The sequence below is a fragment of the Nymphalis io genome, chromosome 4 (genome assembly GCF_905147045.1).
Source record: "Nymphalis io chromosome 4, ilAglIoxx1.1, whole genome shotgun sequence".
Classification (NCBI taxonomy): domain Eukaryota; kingdom Metazoa; phylum Arthropoda; class Insecta; order Lepidoptera; family Nymphalidae; genus Nymphalis; species Nymphalis io.
Genome location: NC_065891.1, coordinates 11,149,483 through 11,163,891, shown reverse-complemented (window position 1 = coordinate 11,163,891; position 14,409 = coordinate 11,149,483). Strand labels below are relative to the sequence as shown.

The 14,409-nt window shown below is 28.9% G+C and overlaps 1 protein-coding gene across 1 annotated transcript; it reads left to right on the top strand.

Annotated features, from left to right (window-relative positions):
- The first annotated feature begins 998 nt into the window (after window positions 1–998).
- On the top strand, window positions 999–13,587 carry LOC126768161 (membrane-associated progesterone receptor component 1-like). The gene is made up of 3 exons (XM_050486105.1): window positions 999–1,376; window positions 8,144–8,293; window positions 13,412–13,587. The coding sequence occupies exons 1-3, from the start codon at window positions 1,091–1,093 to the stop codon at window positions 13,501–13,503; spliced, it is 528 nt and encodes a 175-aa protein (XP_050342062.1). The 5' UTR covers window positions 999–1,090; the 3' UTR covers window positions 13,504–13,587.
- The last annotated feature ends 822 nt before the right edge of the window (window positions 13,588–14,409 follow it).

Here is a 14,409-nt window from a genome sequence, read left to right as displayed (position 1 = left end):
TCCGGACCAGCGACCTTATATCTAGCCACTAAACCAACGAATGTACGCAGTATAATGAATACCATGTACCTATTATTCTAGATCTGGACAAACATTGTCAATTCAATGTCTATGTTGTTTATTAGTCTTTACTCCTCTAACTACTAATAATATACTTTGATTGGAATATGCTATATGTTGGAAGATGTTGTAAGCAATAAAGCCACCTACGCAAGATCTTAAGATACTTAATTTGTGTGCCATAAAACTTACAAAATTTATGGCAAACAATTTGGTAACGAATAATTTGTTCTTAAATAACAGGCGAATATTCCATTGTCTATTTATTATTACCTAATAGCATTTAAAGCACCCTAATTACGAGATACGAGTGGGACCTATGTATATATAAACAGATAATTAGTATAAATATTTACAGATAATTAGTATTATCAAAATAGTCATAACAAAACTGTATTATTAAAAACAAAACATAATATTTAAAATCAAAAAGTAATTCAATAAGTACCTCTCCATTTTTCTCACAATAATAAAAGTAGGTCAAGTCCTAATGGTCTTTAGATGGTTTTCTGCTATTTAAAGAAAAATAAACCTTATTATATTTATTCATAATACAAATTAAGAATGGTTTATTATATACAAATAGAATGTAATAATAATCATCAACATGTACAGGATTCCTCACGACGTTTTCCTTCACCAGCCATCACAAGAAAAATTATGAACACAAATTTATTATACATATCATATATCTAGATCGTGTTCACGTAGTGTATTTTCAATTAAAATATAAAATCAATTCAATATATTTCTGCAAATGTACGTCAATAATTTCTCATTCATGCGAATAATGTTTGTAAACTAAACTAAGACGGCTGACATTACAATTTATAACATACCGTTTATGTATTAACACAGTACTACCAACATTCAGAATGTTTTGTGTTCGCACTTCTTATGTTGTTGATATCGTACTAACATCGATAAACTTCACGAACGGTACTTGTTGACCTTGGATGACGTACTCGTTAGTTGATAATATTATACTCAGTCCAATTGAACAACTCGCGGTACAAAGACGTGTTCAAATATGACGGAAAACAAAATATCTGCCACATTTTGGGATGAATTAACTAGTCCCATTAATTTGATTTTGTTGCTTTTCATTTTGTACCTACTATACAAGATAATAAAGTCGCATTTCGAAACGTCAGCACCGGAAACACCTCCTCCGCCGCCGATGGCCAAACTACGAAAGGATATGACTGTTGCTGAATTAAAGAAATATGATGGCTCTGATGATGAAGGCAGAGTATTGCTGGCTGTGAATGGTATTATTTTTGATGTGACTAAAGGAAAAAGATTCTATGGACAGGGTAAGCTTCAATAATAGTTTTCTCTTAAATGTATCAAATTTTGTTTTATTACATGATATACATTTATTTTAAGCGTAAAATATATGATAATGAATATTACAGCCACTTTTTCATATCCATGCTTAAGACATCTGGACTGTGTTTCGTAAGGCAATGCAAATAAAGGTCATATTACCTTATTAAAACCACCACCTGAGGTCGAAGCAACACACCTTGAATTCTAACACGCGTTAGTTTTTTTTAACTTAATAGTGTCTTTAATATGTAATAATAATTACATTTTGTATGTTAAATTTATTCATTTAAAATAATTAAGTTTAATTGGGATAATTTAAATATTTTAGTACTTAGAAGTAATTAGTCAAAAACGGTTTATCTGTGCGCTTATCGAGCGATATTATCTATTTGCTTAGTGTCAATTCTATTGAGGATTTTCAACGGAAGGAAGGATCTATTTATACTCAGTAATAAGCATTAATAATACACTTATTTCAGTAAGAGCAATATGCGTATGTATATAACATACGCATATTGCTTAATGTGTATATCAATTTTGTTAATGATGTAAACATCAAGATTATTCCAGAAACATTTTAAACTCGACCGTGACATTGATTGTGAAATATTTAAAACTGTTGACGTGCGGCATTGAAAGGAATAATTATGATAATTGAAGTTTACAAGCGATGTCGTATAACCTACCTACTTATTTATTTATTTTTTTGATATTTTCGAAACTAAAAATTTTAATTTATTTTTCTATAAAATAGCTCATCAGTACTTTATAATATTTAAGTAACTAATTAGCCATTCAATATGAGTTTGTATTGTTATTTTAAAAGAAAAATAATGATTATTATGATACGAAATATCGTATTATTATTAATCAATAATATTGTTAATCAATTTATGTATTCCTAGTAAATGCTGTGTTGTTGGTTTTATAGCTAGCTTAAAGGTTGCAGATTTTGAGATGCTAGGTTCAAGCCTCGGCTAATGTTTGGATATCTATAAATTCTCAGCACTACCCCCAAGTTTAGAAATTAGGTCGTGTCCGTCGTGCCATATTAATATATCCCATCGTGTGATGAGAGTGAGGGAATACAGAGTGCACATGTATTTGTGCATACACTTGAGCACTATAATTGTTTTGTACAGTTGGCTAATTTCCAATGAGATGGCCGCCGTGTTTTTATTCAATTAGGTGAACATCACATTCCTTATGGTCAATGTTTATTAAAATAATGAATAAGCACGTAACGTGCGAGAACGACGTTATATGTTTTATTTTACTGTTCGTTCTTCTCACATATAAGAAGACAGCTATAAAGCGAGAAAGAGACAAAATATTGAAACAAGTTTCTCATATTATAAGGCTCAATCTTACACTTAATCTAAACTTAAATAGTCGTATACATTCTATACATTTTATTTGAAACTAACGGCCCTAAAATACCACTAAGTAGATATACATATATAATTATAGTTTATATAAATAGTTTTTATAAATGTATCGACAAAATTGACGTAATAATAGGTATAACTTACCTTATATAACCTTATTCGTAAATATGTCTATTTTGAAAACAGAAAGAAAATCCCCGTAGAAGTTTATTAGATTAATGCGAGCATACATATAGAGAGATTGATAATAGTCATTATATGAATCAGTGTCCCAGTTTGCACCTACTCTTAACAATTTCGTCTTCATATATCTCGCGACATTGATCTAAATTACTCGACGAAGTAGGTCCAACGGTTAATGGCTTTCATTTCACATAATATCAAGACATTTTTAAAGAAAAAAAAACCATACAAGTGTTGAGTAATATTGCGCTTAAATTAATCATTATTTTCATTATGATATTAATGTCAATTACCTTTTTTTACCATGAAAATTAAGTAATTGCATAAATAATTTATTGAATGTAAAATTTATAACCTAAAGATCAAAAAACGGTCAATATATCTATGTACTATGAAATGAAGGGTACTTGAAATAATTTTGAATAAATATGTATATATCGATGGCAGCAAAGAAGATACGGACATCTGCATTTTTGTGAAAATGCTTTTTTTACGAAAATAAGCTTATAACCTTATCTACAAGTCTGTATTAAAGATTTTTAATTTTTCTAAGTAATTAAAATTATCTGGTACGTAAAAGAATACATTTACATTCGAATTTTAAAAAAAAGCCGCAGTAGAAACGGACATTTGAATTTGTCCGCCTTTACTTCGGAGTATCCACAGATGATTGAACCGCAAACAAAGACATCAGTTACTTATCACACTCTTGCGCATACGTGGTTACACGGGTACGCGGTTAATTTATCGCACTTTTTGTTAAAATTATATTGTTTGTAGCACTCTACATTTATATATCCTTAAAATATTAGTTTCTATCAAGATACCCACCATATTTTTACAAAAGTATCAAACACAGCGTTGGAGAATCAACAGCAGTTGACGACGCAGAATTTAAATAATAACTTAGTTTATTCGCACCTTATCGTTAACGTTTTGATCCTTTTTTTCCATTAGAAGTAGTTTGAAAGTGATAATAATTGTTTAGTTATAAGATTATTTTTTTTAAATTTTATTATTGGTAACTAATCTTTACTAAATTATAAACCTAAAGAGTTTGTTTGGTTGAACGCGCTAATCTCAAAAAATACCGGTTCAAATTGAAAATTATGTTAGTGTTAAATAGCCCCTTCATCAAAGGCTATTATTATATTTAACATCAAGCTACAACCAATAGGAGCTAAGCATCAATAAAAAAAATACAAAACAAACACAAAAAATACTGGTGGTAGGGCTTTGTGCAAGCTCGTCTGGGTAGGTACCACCCACTCATCAGATATTCTACCGCAAAACAGCAATACTTGATATTGTTGTGTTCCGGTTTGAAGGGTGAGTGAGCCAGTGTAATTACAGGCACAAGGGACATAAAATCTTAGTTCCCAAGGTTGGTGGCGCATTGTCTATAAGCGATGGTTGACATTTCTTAGAATGCCAATGTCTAAGGGCGTTTGGTGACCACTTACCATCAGGTGGCCCATATGCTCGTCCACCTTCCTATTCTATAAAAAAAAAAATCTACATTATTTCAGAAAAACAACTAAATAGTGTATACAATAAATAAAAAATGTTATTTTATATCATCATGGAAAATTTCAAGTTAATTGATATATAAATGTCGAAATGGTAACTATTTTTTAATTAATGTGCTCTCCTGAAAAATTGCTATTATGCAGATGTCCGTATCTACTTTGCTGCCATCGATATTAGTGTCATAAATATATAGGCAAACAGAATAGTTTAGTGCATTCAAGTCATTTTATTTTCGCTTTTTATTCAGTAACTATTGATACGATTCAGTTTTATAGTGATAAAAAAATTAAAATAGTGAAAAAAAAATGTTCGAAATATATAAATTCATGTTTTCTCAAATATTGTTTATGGCCGAATTTCGACTACTTACCGAACACTTGTCAAGAACATTTTGGCAATAAAAAACACATATGATATACAATACTACGAGTCACGATGACTAAACAACCGACGACGACGGTTTGAACGACCTTGGTAATGTTTTTACGTGAATACTGCACTTGAAAAAACTGATATTTTATCTCGTAATTTCGCCTAACAGTAATAAAATTCAGTTTAAAGACATTTATTCTTCAAAAAAGACAAAACAGTTACATAAGAAATGTTCACAATTTTAAAGAAAATATTATGCAGGTAGTTCGTCGTTCTTGTAATATTAATAATTTTGTGTAAGTAATATAATATTAAGTATGTTATATAATATTAATCTAATTATAAAAAAAATAAGTAGTATCGTTACGAGTACAAGCAAAAGAAAATAATAATTAAACTGATAAACAATAAATAGGTTGGTAGTAGGTGCGTACATAATTAAAATTAAAAATAGGTCTTTATAACATGTTGTGCTAATTTGGATTTAAACATATGCATTGAGTTACAATTTTTAATTATTGGAAGTAATTTGTTATAAATCTGTTCGATTCTTCGGGAGTACCAACCAACTAGCTCGGCGACAACTTCGCTTTGTTACGCCGTGTTTAAATGTGAATGCCAAGTCACTATGGAGAGAACTTTTTAGTAGTTTGTGTATTAATATGCAAATATTTTAAATATATAATTGTTTAATATTATATATAAAAATATTTAATTATTATATATTAGATATTTAACTCTATGATAGAACAGACATTTGATGTTTAATAATTAATTATATTATAAGTCGTTAAAGGGTTAACGAGCAGTAGACTAACATGGCTTACGATGAATAATTTGTAAGAAATTCTGAATCGTAGTTCTTAAAAATATCTAAAGAATATGCTACATAATCTTTTTAACTTTTTTCTTTCCGTCTTTAACTAAGAAGTATTATGAGGTTAAATATAAAATAAAATGAGCATGTGACAATTATAATAAACCTTACACTAACATAGACATCTTTAACGTAAATTTATTTAAGCTTTTAGAAGCCTTAAAAAACTGTATTTGTCATTAAAAAATCGAATGTTTATGTGTTATATTATGCTGTATGTTTCCCGAAAAAAAATAGTATCTTAATAGTGAATTTATTTATTAGCAAAATAAATGATACAATTAGTTGTATGCGTTTTCATTTATATCAATAAAAAAATATATTTAGAATTTTCTACTTGAACCATTATCTTGAGAGATATTAGAAAATATTATAATAAAATCATGAAAAAACTAATTCGGGCCTATATAAAATTTATTAAAGCACGAGCGGATAGATGGCTCGATTCATACTGTACCGTAATATTTTTTTATTTTTTTATGATTCTAAGAGAAGATTTATACTATATGTAACGGAAGTAAAAACTTTTCCACTATAATACTTTTCGGTTAAAATTGACGTATTATATTCACTAGGAGATCTTGAGACTTCATAAATGCTATTTTTAATTTATTTAAAAAAACAACTGGTACAATCTCTGAAATGAAAACAGCAACATTCAACTTATGTAATTCATAAAGCATTAGCTTCTCCTCTTTAAGAGAAAAATATTTTGTTATATATAACTGACTAAGCTTAGAATAAAATATAAATGAATAAATAATCTTTATAAACAGCACTAAGTTTTTAATTCATGTTTAAAAGAAAAATCTTTGTTTGTACAAAGATAAAGAAATTTATTACGGATTATTTAAGTATTTTAATAGAATATTGTGAAAAGATTATTTTAATATACCGTATTTGCATTTTTTTTATCGTATACAATAATGTATTTTAATGCTTGTGATCGTAGAATATATTCTGATCATCGGATTCATTACTTTCATTGTTTTTTTTTATCTTTATAGCTGTAAGCTATGATAACAACAGCTATTGTTGCAAATACAATATCTGCTTATACTTTTAATTGCGTCTTTGTTCACGTGGAATTAGTAATATATTGAAACAGAAGGTGGGCAAGGATAGCGAAAGAAGTGTTGGGTGGTTATAAACAATATTTATTTAAACAGGCAGAGTAACCACCCTGCTCAAGTTCAACAATAATTATGATCGTTCATTGTAAATACATCGCTTTTTATACAAAAGTTAAATCATTATAATGTCGGTAGTTGTAAAAATCATATCACGAAGTTAAATAACATTAAAACAAAATTTATAATCAAATTAACTTCAATAAGTATTAGGTTATTCTAAATTATATACGCGTTGGTCGTAGCGTTGAGTTTAACAATATGCATATCAAAATTTAAAAGATTTATATTTTTATTGTATATTTCAATCGTCAGGGTTCAAGGTAATCGATGTGTAATTTCGTCAACATTTTGGTCTGCGGCAATACAAACGTCAGTTTCTTATGTCTGCATTTATAACAATCAAAATCTATATTTTAACATTTACATATAATGTATACATGATATAAATTTTCACTGAAATTGCAACACAAAACCAATGGCTTGTGACCTTTTTTATAATATAATATTAATTATTTTAAAACAACCACAGTTTTATAACATCAAGAGTTACCTGAAATATTATTATGTTATGAAATTGATATGATAGTGATATATGAGATATGATAGTGATATATATTTTATATATAGGCTGTGTAGAAGCTATTAGGTCATAATATCGAATAATGGAACAGTGTAAACCATGCTGAATATTAGGCTCACACAAATGTGCAACCAAACCACAATCAAGCCGACCTAATCATGATTTAGCAGCCATTATGTTATTGCTGTGGTCAGCAGGAGTGATTATTAACCGAGTTTCAGACAAGCCATTGTCAATATGAACAATATTTATGTTTAATTTTTATATAATTTTATTATAATGTCTCTTATGTTTATTAATAAACTAACTTTTCCTATTTAAGTACTTTATTTTTTACTTATCAAATTATTGTTAATATTTGTTAAGGATTTTCATGAATTTACGCGTATAAATATAATTGTTTGTTAACAATTTGAGATTTTTTATGTTGACAATGGTTTGTTATATTTAAACTAAAATTGCTATGTAAAATAATAAAATAGAAACGTGCTCAAAGGAAATACATTTTCAGCTCAATTCTAATATTAGTCGCGACAGAGGAATAGTCATAATAAAATGTACTTAATTAGATAAACAAATAAAGATTATTCTTTTGGAATTATTACTTGTCTACTAATTTAAAGTTATAAATTGTGTGTTTAAAGAGATAACTTATTTTAAATTTATAATATGTGATGTGGTTTTGCAGGAGGTCCATATGCGGCATTTGCTGGTAAGGACGCAACTCGCGGTCTAGCGACAGGAGAAGTCGCTGCGTCAGATAAGGAGTACGACGATGTCAGTGACCTATCACCTGATGAAGTTGCATCAGCGAAAGAATGGGAAGAACAGTTCAAAGGTAAATTGGATAAACTTTATAAGACCAGATCTAAATATCATTCAACGAAATTCAAGGATAAAGGAGAAGAGAAATTACGATAGGACGATTATATATTTTCTGGCTTTATAACAAATTATACTCTTATTCATCAACACATACTCTTATCGTGGTTATACAAACTTTTTGTTTATTGTTATTATGTTGAACTTTAGTCTGCTGTTTTATCATTGAAAATGGAAGCTAGACGGTGTATTGATCATCTGATTCACATGTGGTCAACGCGATCTATTAAGATATATATATTAAGGAATACACCAACAAGAATACGGGTAAAGAAATATGTCTTAACCCTTTTGCTTGTAATCAAACGGAATAAAGTATCAGAGAGGATTACCGCTTGACGGTAGACTTAATGATAAATAGGTGGTACTTATCTAAATGACTGGCACAACGCCTTACCACCAAGCTTGTGCTGCACAGATAGTTTTTTTTTTTAATACACACGCGGACGGGCAGTTGGGCCTGGAACTGATGGTAATTGGACACCATCGCACATAGACGCTGTAAGAAATTGTAACCATGGCTTAATAGTCACAGCACCACCAACCTTGGGAACCAAGTTGTAATGTCTCTTGTATCTGATGTTACACTGACTCACTTACCCTTCAAACCGGAGCACAACAATACTAAATATTGCTGTTTGGCTGTTGAATATGTGAAGAGTGTACCCAGATACCCAGATGGGTTAACAAAAACTTGGTGGTACCAGGTAAAATATATGTAGAAGATTTAAAATATATACTGCGTACGAGTTAGTTACGTATAGATACGTAATTACAATTAACGATTTTTGAATTAGAAATGTTCAGATTGGTGCTAATATAATACTAATACTGCTGATTTAAACGTTGATTATGTTGGCTTAACGGTATGAATGCCAATTTAATTCACATCCAGTAACAGCCTAACAGCCAGCCAGTGTTCCTTTATTCTGTTCAATATTGTAACAATGATAGAACAAAGGTTACATTAATATTTACACAAATTACCATCTACGGCGCACTTTATTATGTATATGATATTTACATTAAAAAACTCTAGCCATAAATCAAATTTTCATTTGACAAACATCATACATAATATTATAATCATCTCCTTAGTACAACTCGCTCATCACATATTCTACCGTCAAACAATAATACTTAGTATTATGGTGTTCCGGTTGGAAGCATGAGTTTGTCAGTGTAACAACAGGTACAAGGGACCTAATATAGTTCCCAAGGTGACGAATTGGTGTTGTAAGGGATGGTTAATATTTGTTACGGTGCTAATGTCTATGGGCAGTGGTGACCACTTACTATTATGTGGCCCATCTGCCCAACAAATATAATAAACAAAAAATAAATTTTAATTTGAGAAACGCACAAGTATATTATATTGCTAGTAATTAGTTACATAATATTATTATTTTTCAAAATAATTAACTCAATATGTTTTTCATCGGTTGTACATTTATATATATTTAACATAATGATATACTTATATATTTAATATTTATAAATATATCTTTATATTTCATAACACATGGGCTCAATTTTCTCGTCGAGGTAAGGTGAGGGTCATATTGGAACAGAGGTTACGGCAACCTATTATTAAATCAGCATTATAAACAATTTATTCATGTACTGGAGTCGATACGGGTTTTATATTGCATTTAATTTTCAAATTTTATACACTGTTGGCTTGGGGTTATCGATAAAAATGTTTATATTTTTCAAATTGATGATTTTTGAAATTGAATAAAAGGCAGTGATACAGGATTGGATAATAATTTTGTACCAATTGAATAAACTTATAATTGCTTTATATATTTCTTAATATTGATATTTATTTGAACAAAAATAATCATGTACTATATGTACAATAATTAATGTGCAAACAGAAAATACTTTACAAGAGATTATCGACGAAAATGCTTAGATTTATAGAATTTAAAATCATTTATTTATTCATGTAATACATTTTTACCATCGCGCTTTAAACACTTAAGCGTTCATTATAATGAGCTCACTGATGGCACTCAAATCACAAGATTACTTTGAACGGCCTACGATTTCTTACTTGGCTTCTTGAATAACATTTCGAATGCACGCAGAAGGCACTTAGACTATCTTGAAATCTTGTAGTTCGACTTGGGATATAATTTTTTTAATAAGCTGATTTTTCGTGTATCTGTGATCCAATCATGTTCTGTGCTCAAGTTCGGATGTTTTTGATTTACATTTGCCTCATTCACAATTCTAGTTATGAGTTGGTTATCTATATTATTTAATACCCGATATGCTTTTTATGATAACTCCTATACGCTATTCAACCTTGATATTTATGCTTCGATATGATAATACAATTTGATTTATAAGTAAAATAATAGGTCATCTTATGTATGGTTTTAAACGTAAAAAGACTTCTTGCAACGTAGAACGAATGATATCAGAGACAGATCCCATTTCTAAGAGAAATGACCATTTTCTGAAATCTTATATAATATCTATTGAGTAATCTATACATTGATTGCATTCAACTTGACCGTAAAATTTGACTCTCATCGGAACTAAAGAAATTTAACACGGGCCCAGCATATGTGAAACACCGAAATTAATTGCTTATTAAAGAAATTATAATTAAAGAAAACCAATAAATAAATACGGGGTAAAAGAAATAAAAATATAAAGTTAATAATCATATAAATATTATTTATATTTTATAATTATTATGATATAAAGCAACAAAGTATGTTAAATAACGGTTTTAGAAACCGTCATGCTGTTTGCCGTGACAGCTTCTTATAAGTCGGTCTTACGCCCGAGAGGTGCCAATATATATATATTTCACATCATTAATATCAGTATCAATAATAACAAGGCCGCTACTTATTCAGCCCAAATATAAATTAAATATATTCAATAACGTTTGCCGATTCGTCTCATAGACAATAGACACTTGATTGATTAAATCGTGATCAACATAATAAGAGAATACACTGAATCGAATTTAAGGGAAAAGTTTTAATTTCCCTTCGGTCAAATTTACTGAAATTCATTGAATATTTATTCATTTTAAGAATAAATTTTAATACATTTACAGTGTATTCGAGATTGCAATTCATGTTTTCATTTTCTAAACAATACGACATTTCGTTTTCGTGAGTTCCTTTTGAAATAAACTTCAGTCGAAAATTGGATTTGAGATTTTCAATGTATAATTTACAAGCTGCCTAATTATCCCATCAACGATCCGTTCTTCAACTTTCGAATAAAAGTAAAGTTACATCTTCCTTCTTTTTCTATATTAATCTGATTGTGATTAAAATTTTGTGAATTGTTCTTTATATATAGCCCAGGAAGGCTTTTTTTTCTTGATCCAAAAAAAATAAATAAGTTTACTTTGTATATTTGCCCTTCAATATAAACGTTTTTTATATAACCTTATTTTTCCGGTGCGAAATAGGGACAAGACAATTTCTATCATTAATAAAAATACGTTGTTTTTTGGAACTATACATAATATTACATAAATAATTAAAGCAGAAATATTGCAGTGGATAATAATATAACAAACTTGTAAATAGCTGAAGGTCACGGACTCCAAACCAGATAAGCATCACTGAGTTTTTTCTAAGCTATTGTGTTTATATTTCCTCTTATGCTTGAGGATAAATGTAAACATCGACATTTTACACGTCATATAGTAATCCGTAGTAGAGAAGCGTGCTCAAATAAACACCAAACTTTCTCCTTAACAGTATAATTCTGTACCCAGCGCTGGAACAATATAAAAAAGTAATTTCAAAAGAACACAAGAATTGGTCTTCTTATTTTAAAATAAATAATTACATAAAATACAAACTAATTATATATCTTTTTTTTTTAAACTGAATCTCTTTTAATTTTCTCATTTAATTCAATATGAAGTTGTTCAAGAAAAATTATTATGCAAATTACGTTTATTATTATTGAGTAGCTAAAATAGTTATTATTGCTTATCAGCGCTTCTAAATTCTATACGTCTGATAACAGTTACAGATATAAGTGAATGACTTTTGTTATCGTGTTTTACACAACCATTTCGTTATAATATATACACGTAAGTTGAGTTGTAATCGATGAATAGTTTATTATGAAACAAATTTTAAATTTAACTATGAATGGCTATTGATGTAAGAACTGGTTCTAAACTAGTCGGTGAACATTTAAATTCAATTTCCCTTTCAATATAGCAGCATTACATATCATTATTAACAGTCAAAACAAAACTAAAAAATATATCAGAGAAGAAATTACTATGAAACTGTTTAGTTTTAAGATCTTTCTTTATAGAAAGATTTAAGTTTATACTTGCTAATGATTTGATCACGAAACACACACACACACACACACATACACACACAAACGAATTATTTTGTTTTAATATTTTTTTTTATCAAATGTGAGATAGGTGATTTAATTTTAGAAAATTTTATTTTATTCATTTTTTTAAAGAAAGATCTATTTCCTTCTACCATTGTCATTTATCTTGTAAGATATATAAACAATTTTTTACATCGTTAGTAGACTGTCAACCACGACATCTAAGATGTTTTTCCTTATGATTGTAATTACACTAGCTTGGTTACCAGATAAACTAGAACACAACAACACAAAGTATTGCTATTTAACGGAAAAATAGCTGTGCTAAGTGGATGGTACTCGCCACGGACTTTTAATATGGTTTTTAATATGTCATAACACAAGCCAAAAATTAAAAAAGGTGTGCTGATTAAATTTCAAAAAGCATCCAGAAGTCAATGATGTCGAACACCACGAAATATTATTATCGTAATAAATAGTTAACGCCGACCAATATAAATTGATCTTAGAGATTTCACTTTTCGATTTAAATTTTGAATTTGATCATACATCTTTTTTTTACTAAAATGCCGCTAGTATCAATTTTAAAAGCCTTTAATATTAAGCCATTATAATTTCGAAAATCGTGAAAAATATTTATTATTATTTTTATAGTAGTCATTTTTAAAATATTTTGCATGAAATAACATTTCAAGGATTTGTTTTTCATTGTTTTTTATTTTACTTTCAGAGAAATATGACATCGTAGGGAGACTTTTGAAGCCCGGGGAGACACCAAATAAATACGACGAGGAAGCTAGTGAAGACAAGAAGGCGCTATAGATTTTAGATAAATTTTGCAAGCTTGTGATATTTTGTAGTATAATAATATTTGTTGGGTAATGTTACATAATAAATTAGAATTTTCAAATGGTAACATTTGAATTTCATTACCGGCTTCTAGATAACCAAAACTACTTCTCGAAAATTCGAGGCGATATATAAAACACGATATACTCAATGAGTTAACTATCAATAAATGACATCTATAACTAGAGGTCGATGAAAATTATTATAAAATATTATCAAGAACTACAGATTGTAGTTGTATAAAAATAAAAACAGATAAGGAAGAAAAATGGGAGGCCTACGTCATTAATAACAAAGCCATACTTTTTAATCTTTATAATAACGAATCTCCACAAACACGCTGGTTGTGGTTTTGGTATATTTTTCTATTATTTTCATATAGTTAAGTAGTTATAGAATAATATATGTGCTTATAGAATCACTATCGAAATTTCTGGGTGATTTAATTATTCATTTGTACAATGATTAACAATGAAATAATTGCCTTCTGTTACTAACTTATACTAATACGGTTAACCTTTTTTCCATATAAAAATAAAAAAGCCGCAACTCTGTTTAAAAAAAGATAACACGAAAAAATCGTGAACACGAACAGTAAAAATTGTACATTTAAAAAAGGAACCAAAGTTGAGCAATACTGGTAATTTGTAACCGACCACGGGACTGGGTATTCACTAACTGCCTGACGTCAAACGAAAAGTTGCATTTCCCAAGTTTAAATGGCGCAACCGACTCGACAGTCAGTTTTCGCTAAGCTTCATTGTATTTTGAGTTGTACAAATGTTTTAATATAGGGTAAATATTTCTGAACACTTTTAATGTTTTTAATTATTATTATTAATAGTCTAATAATAAACAGAAAATGCTTATGACAATCAA

Bases quoted from the DNA above. Each gene is read 5' to 3' on its own strand.
- LOC126768161 (XM_050486105.1), top strand. From the start codon at position 1,091: ATGACGGAAAACAAAATATCTGCCACATTTTGGGATGAATTAACTAGT. The intron at 1,377-8,143 runs GTAAGCTTCAAT...GTGGTTTTGCAG, and splicing joins AAAAAGATTCTATGGACAGG to GAGGTCCATATGCGGCATTT. The intron at 8,294-13,411 runs GTAAATTGGATA...TTTTACTTTCAG, and splicing joins ATGGGAAGAACAGTTCAAAG to AGAAATATGACATCGTAGGG.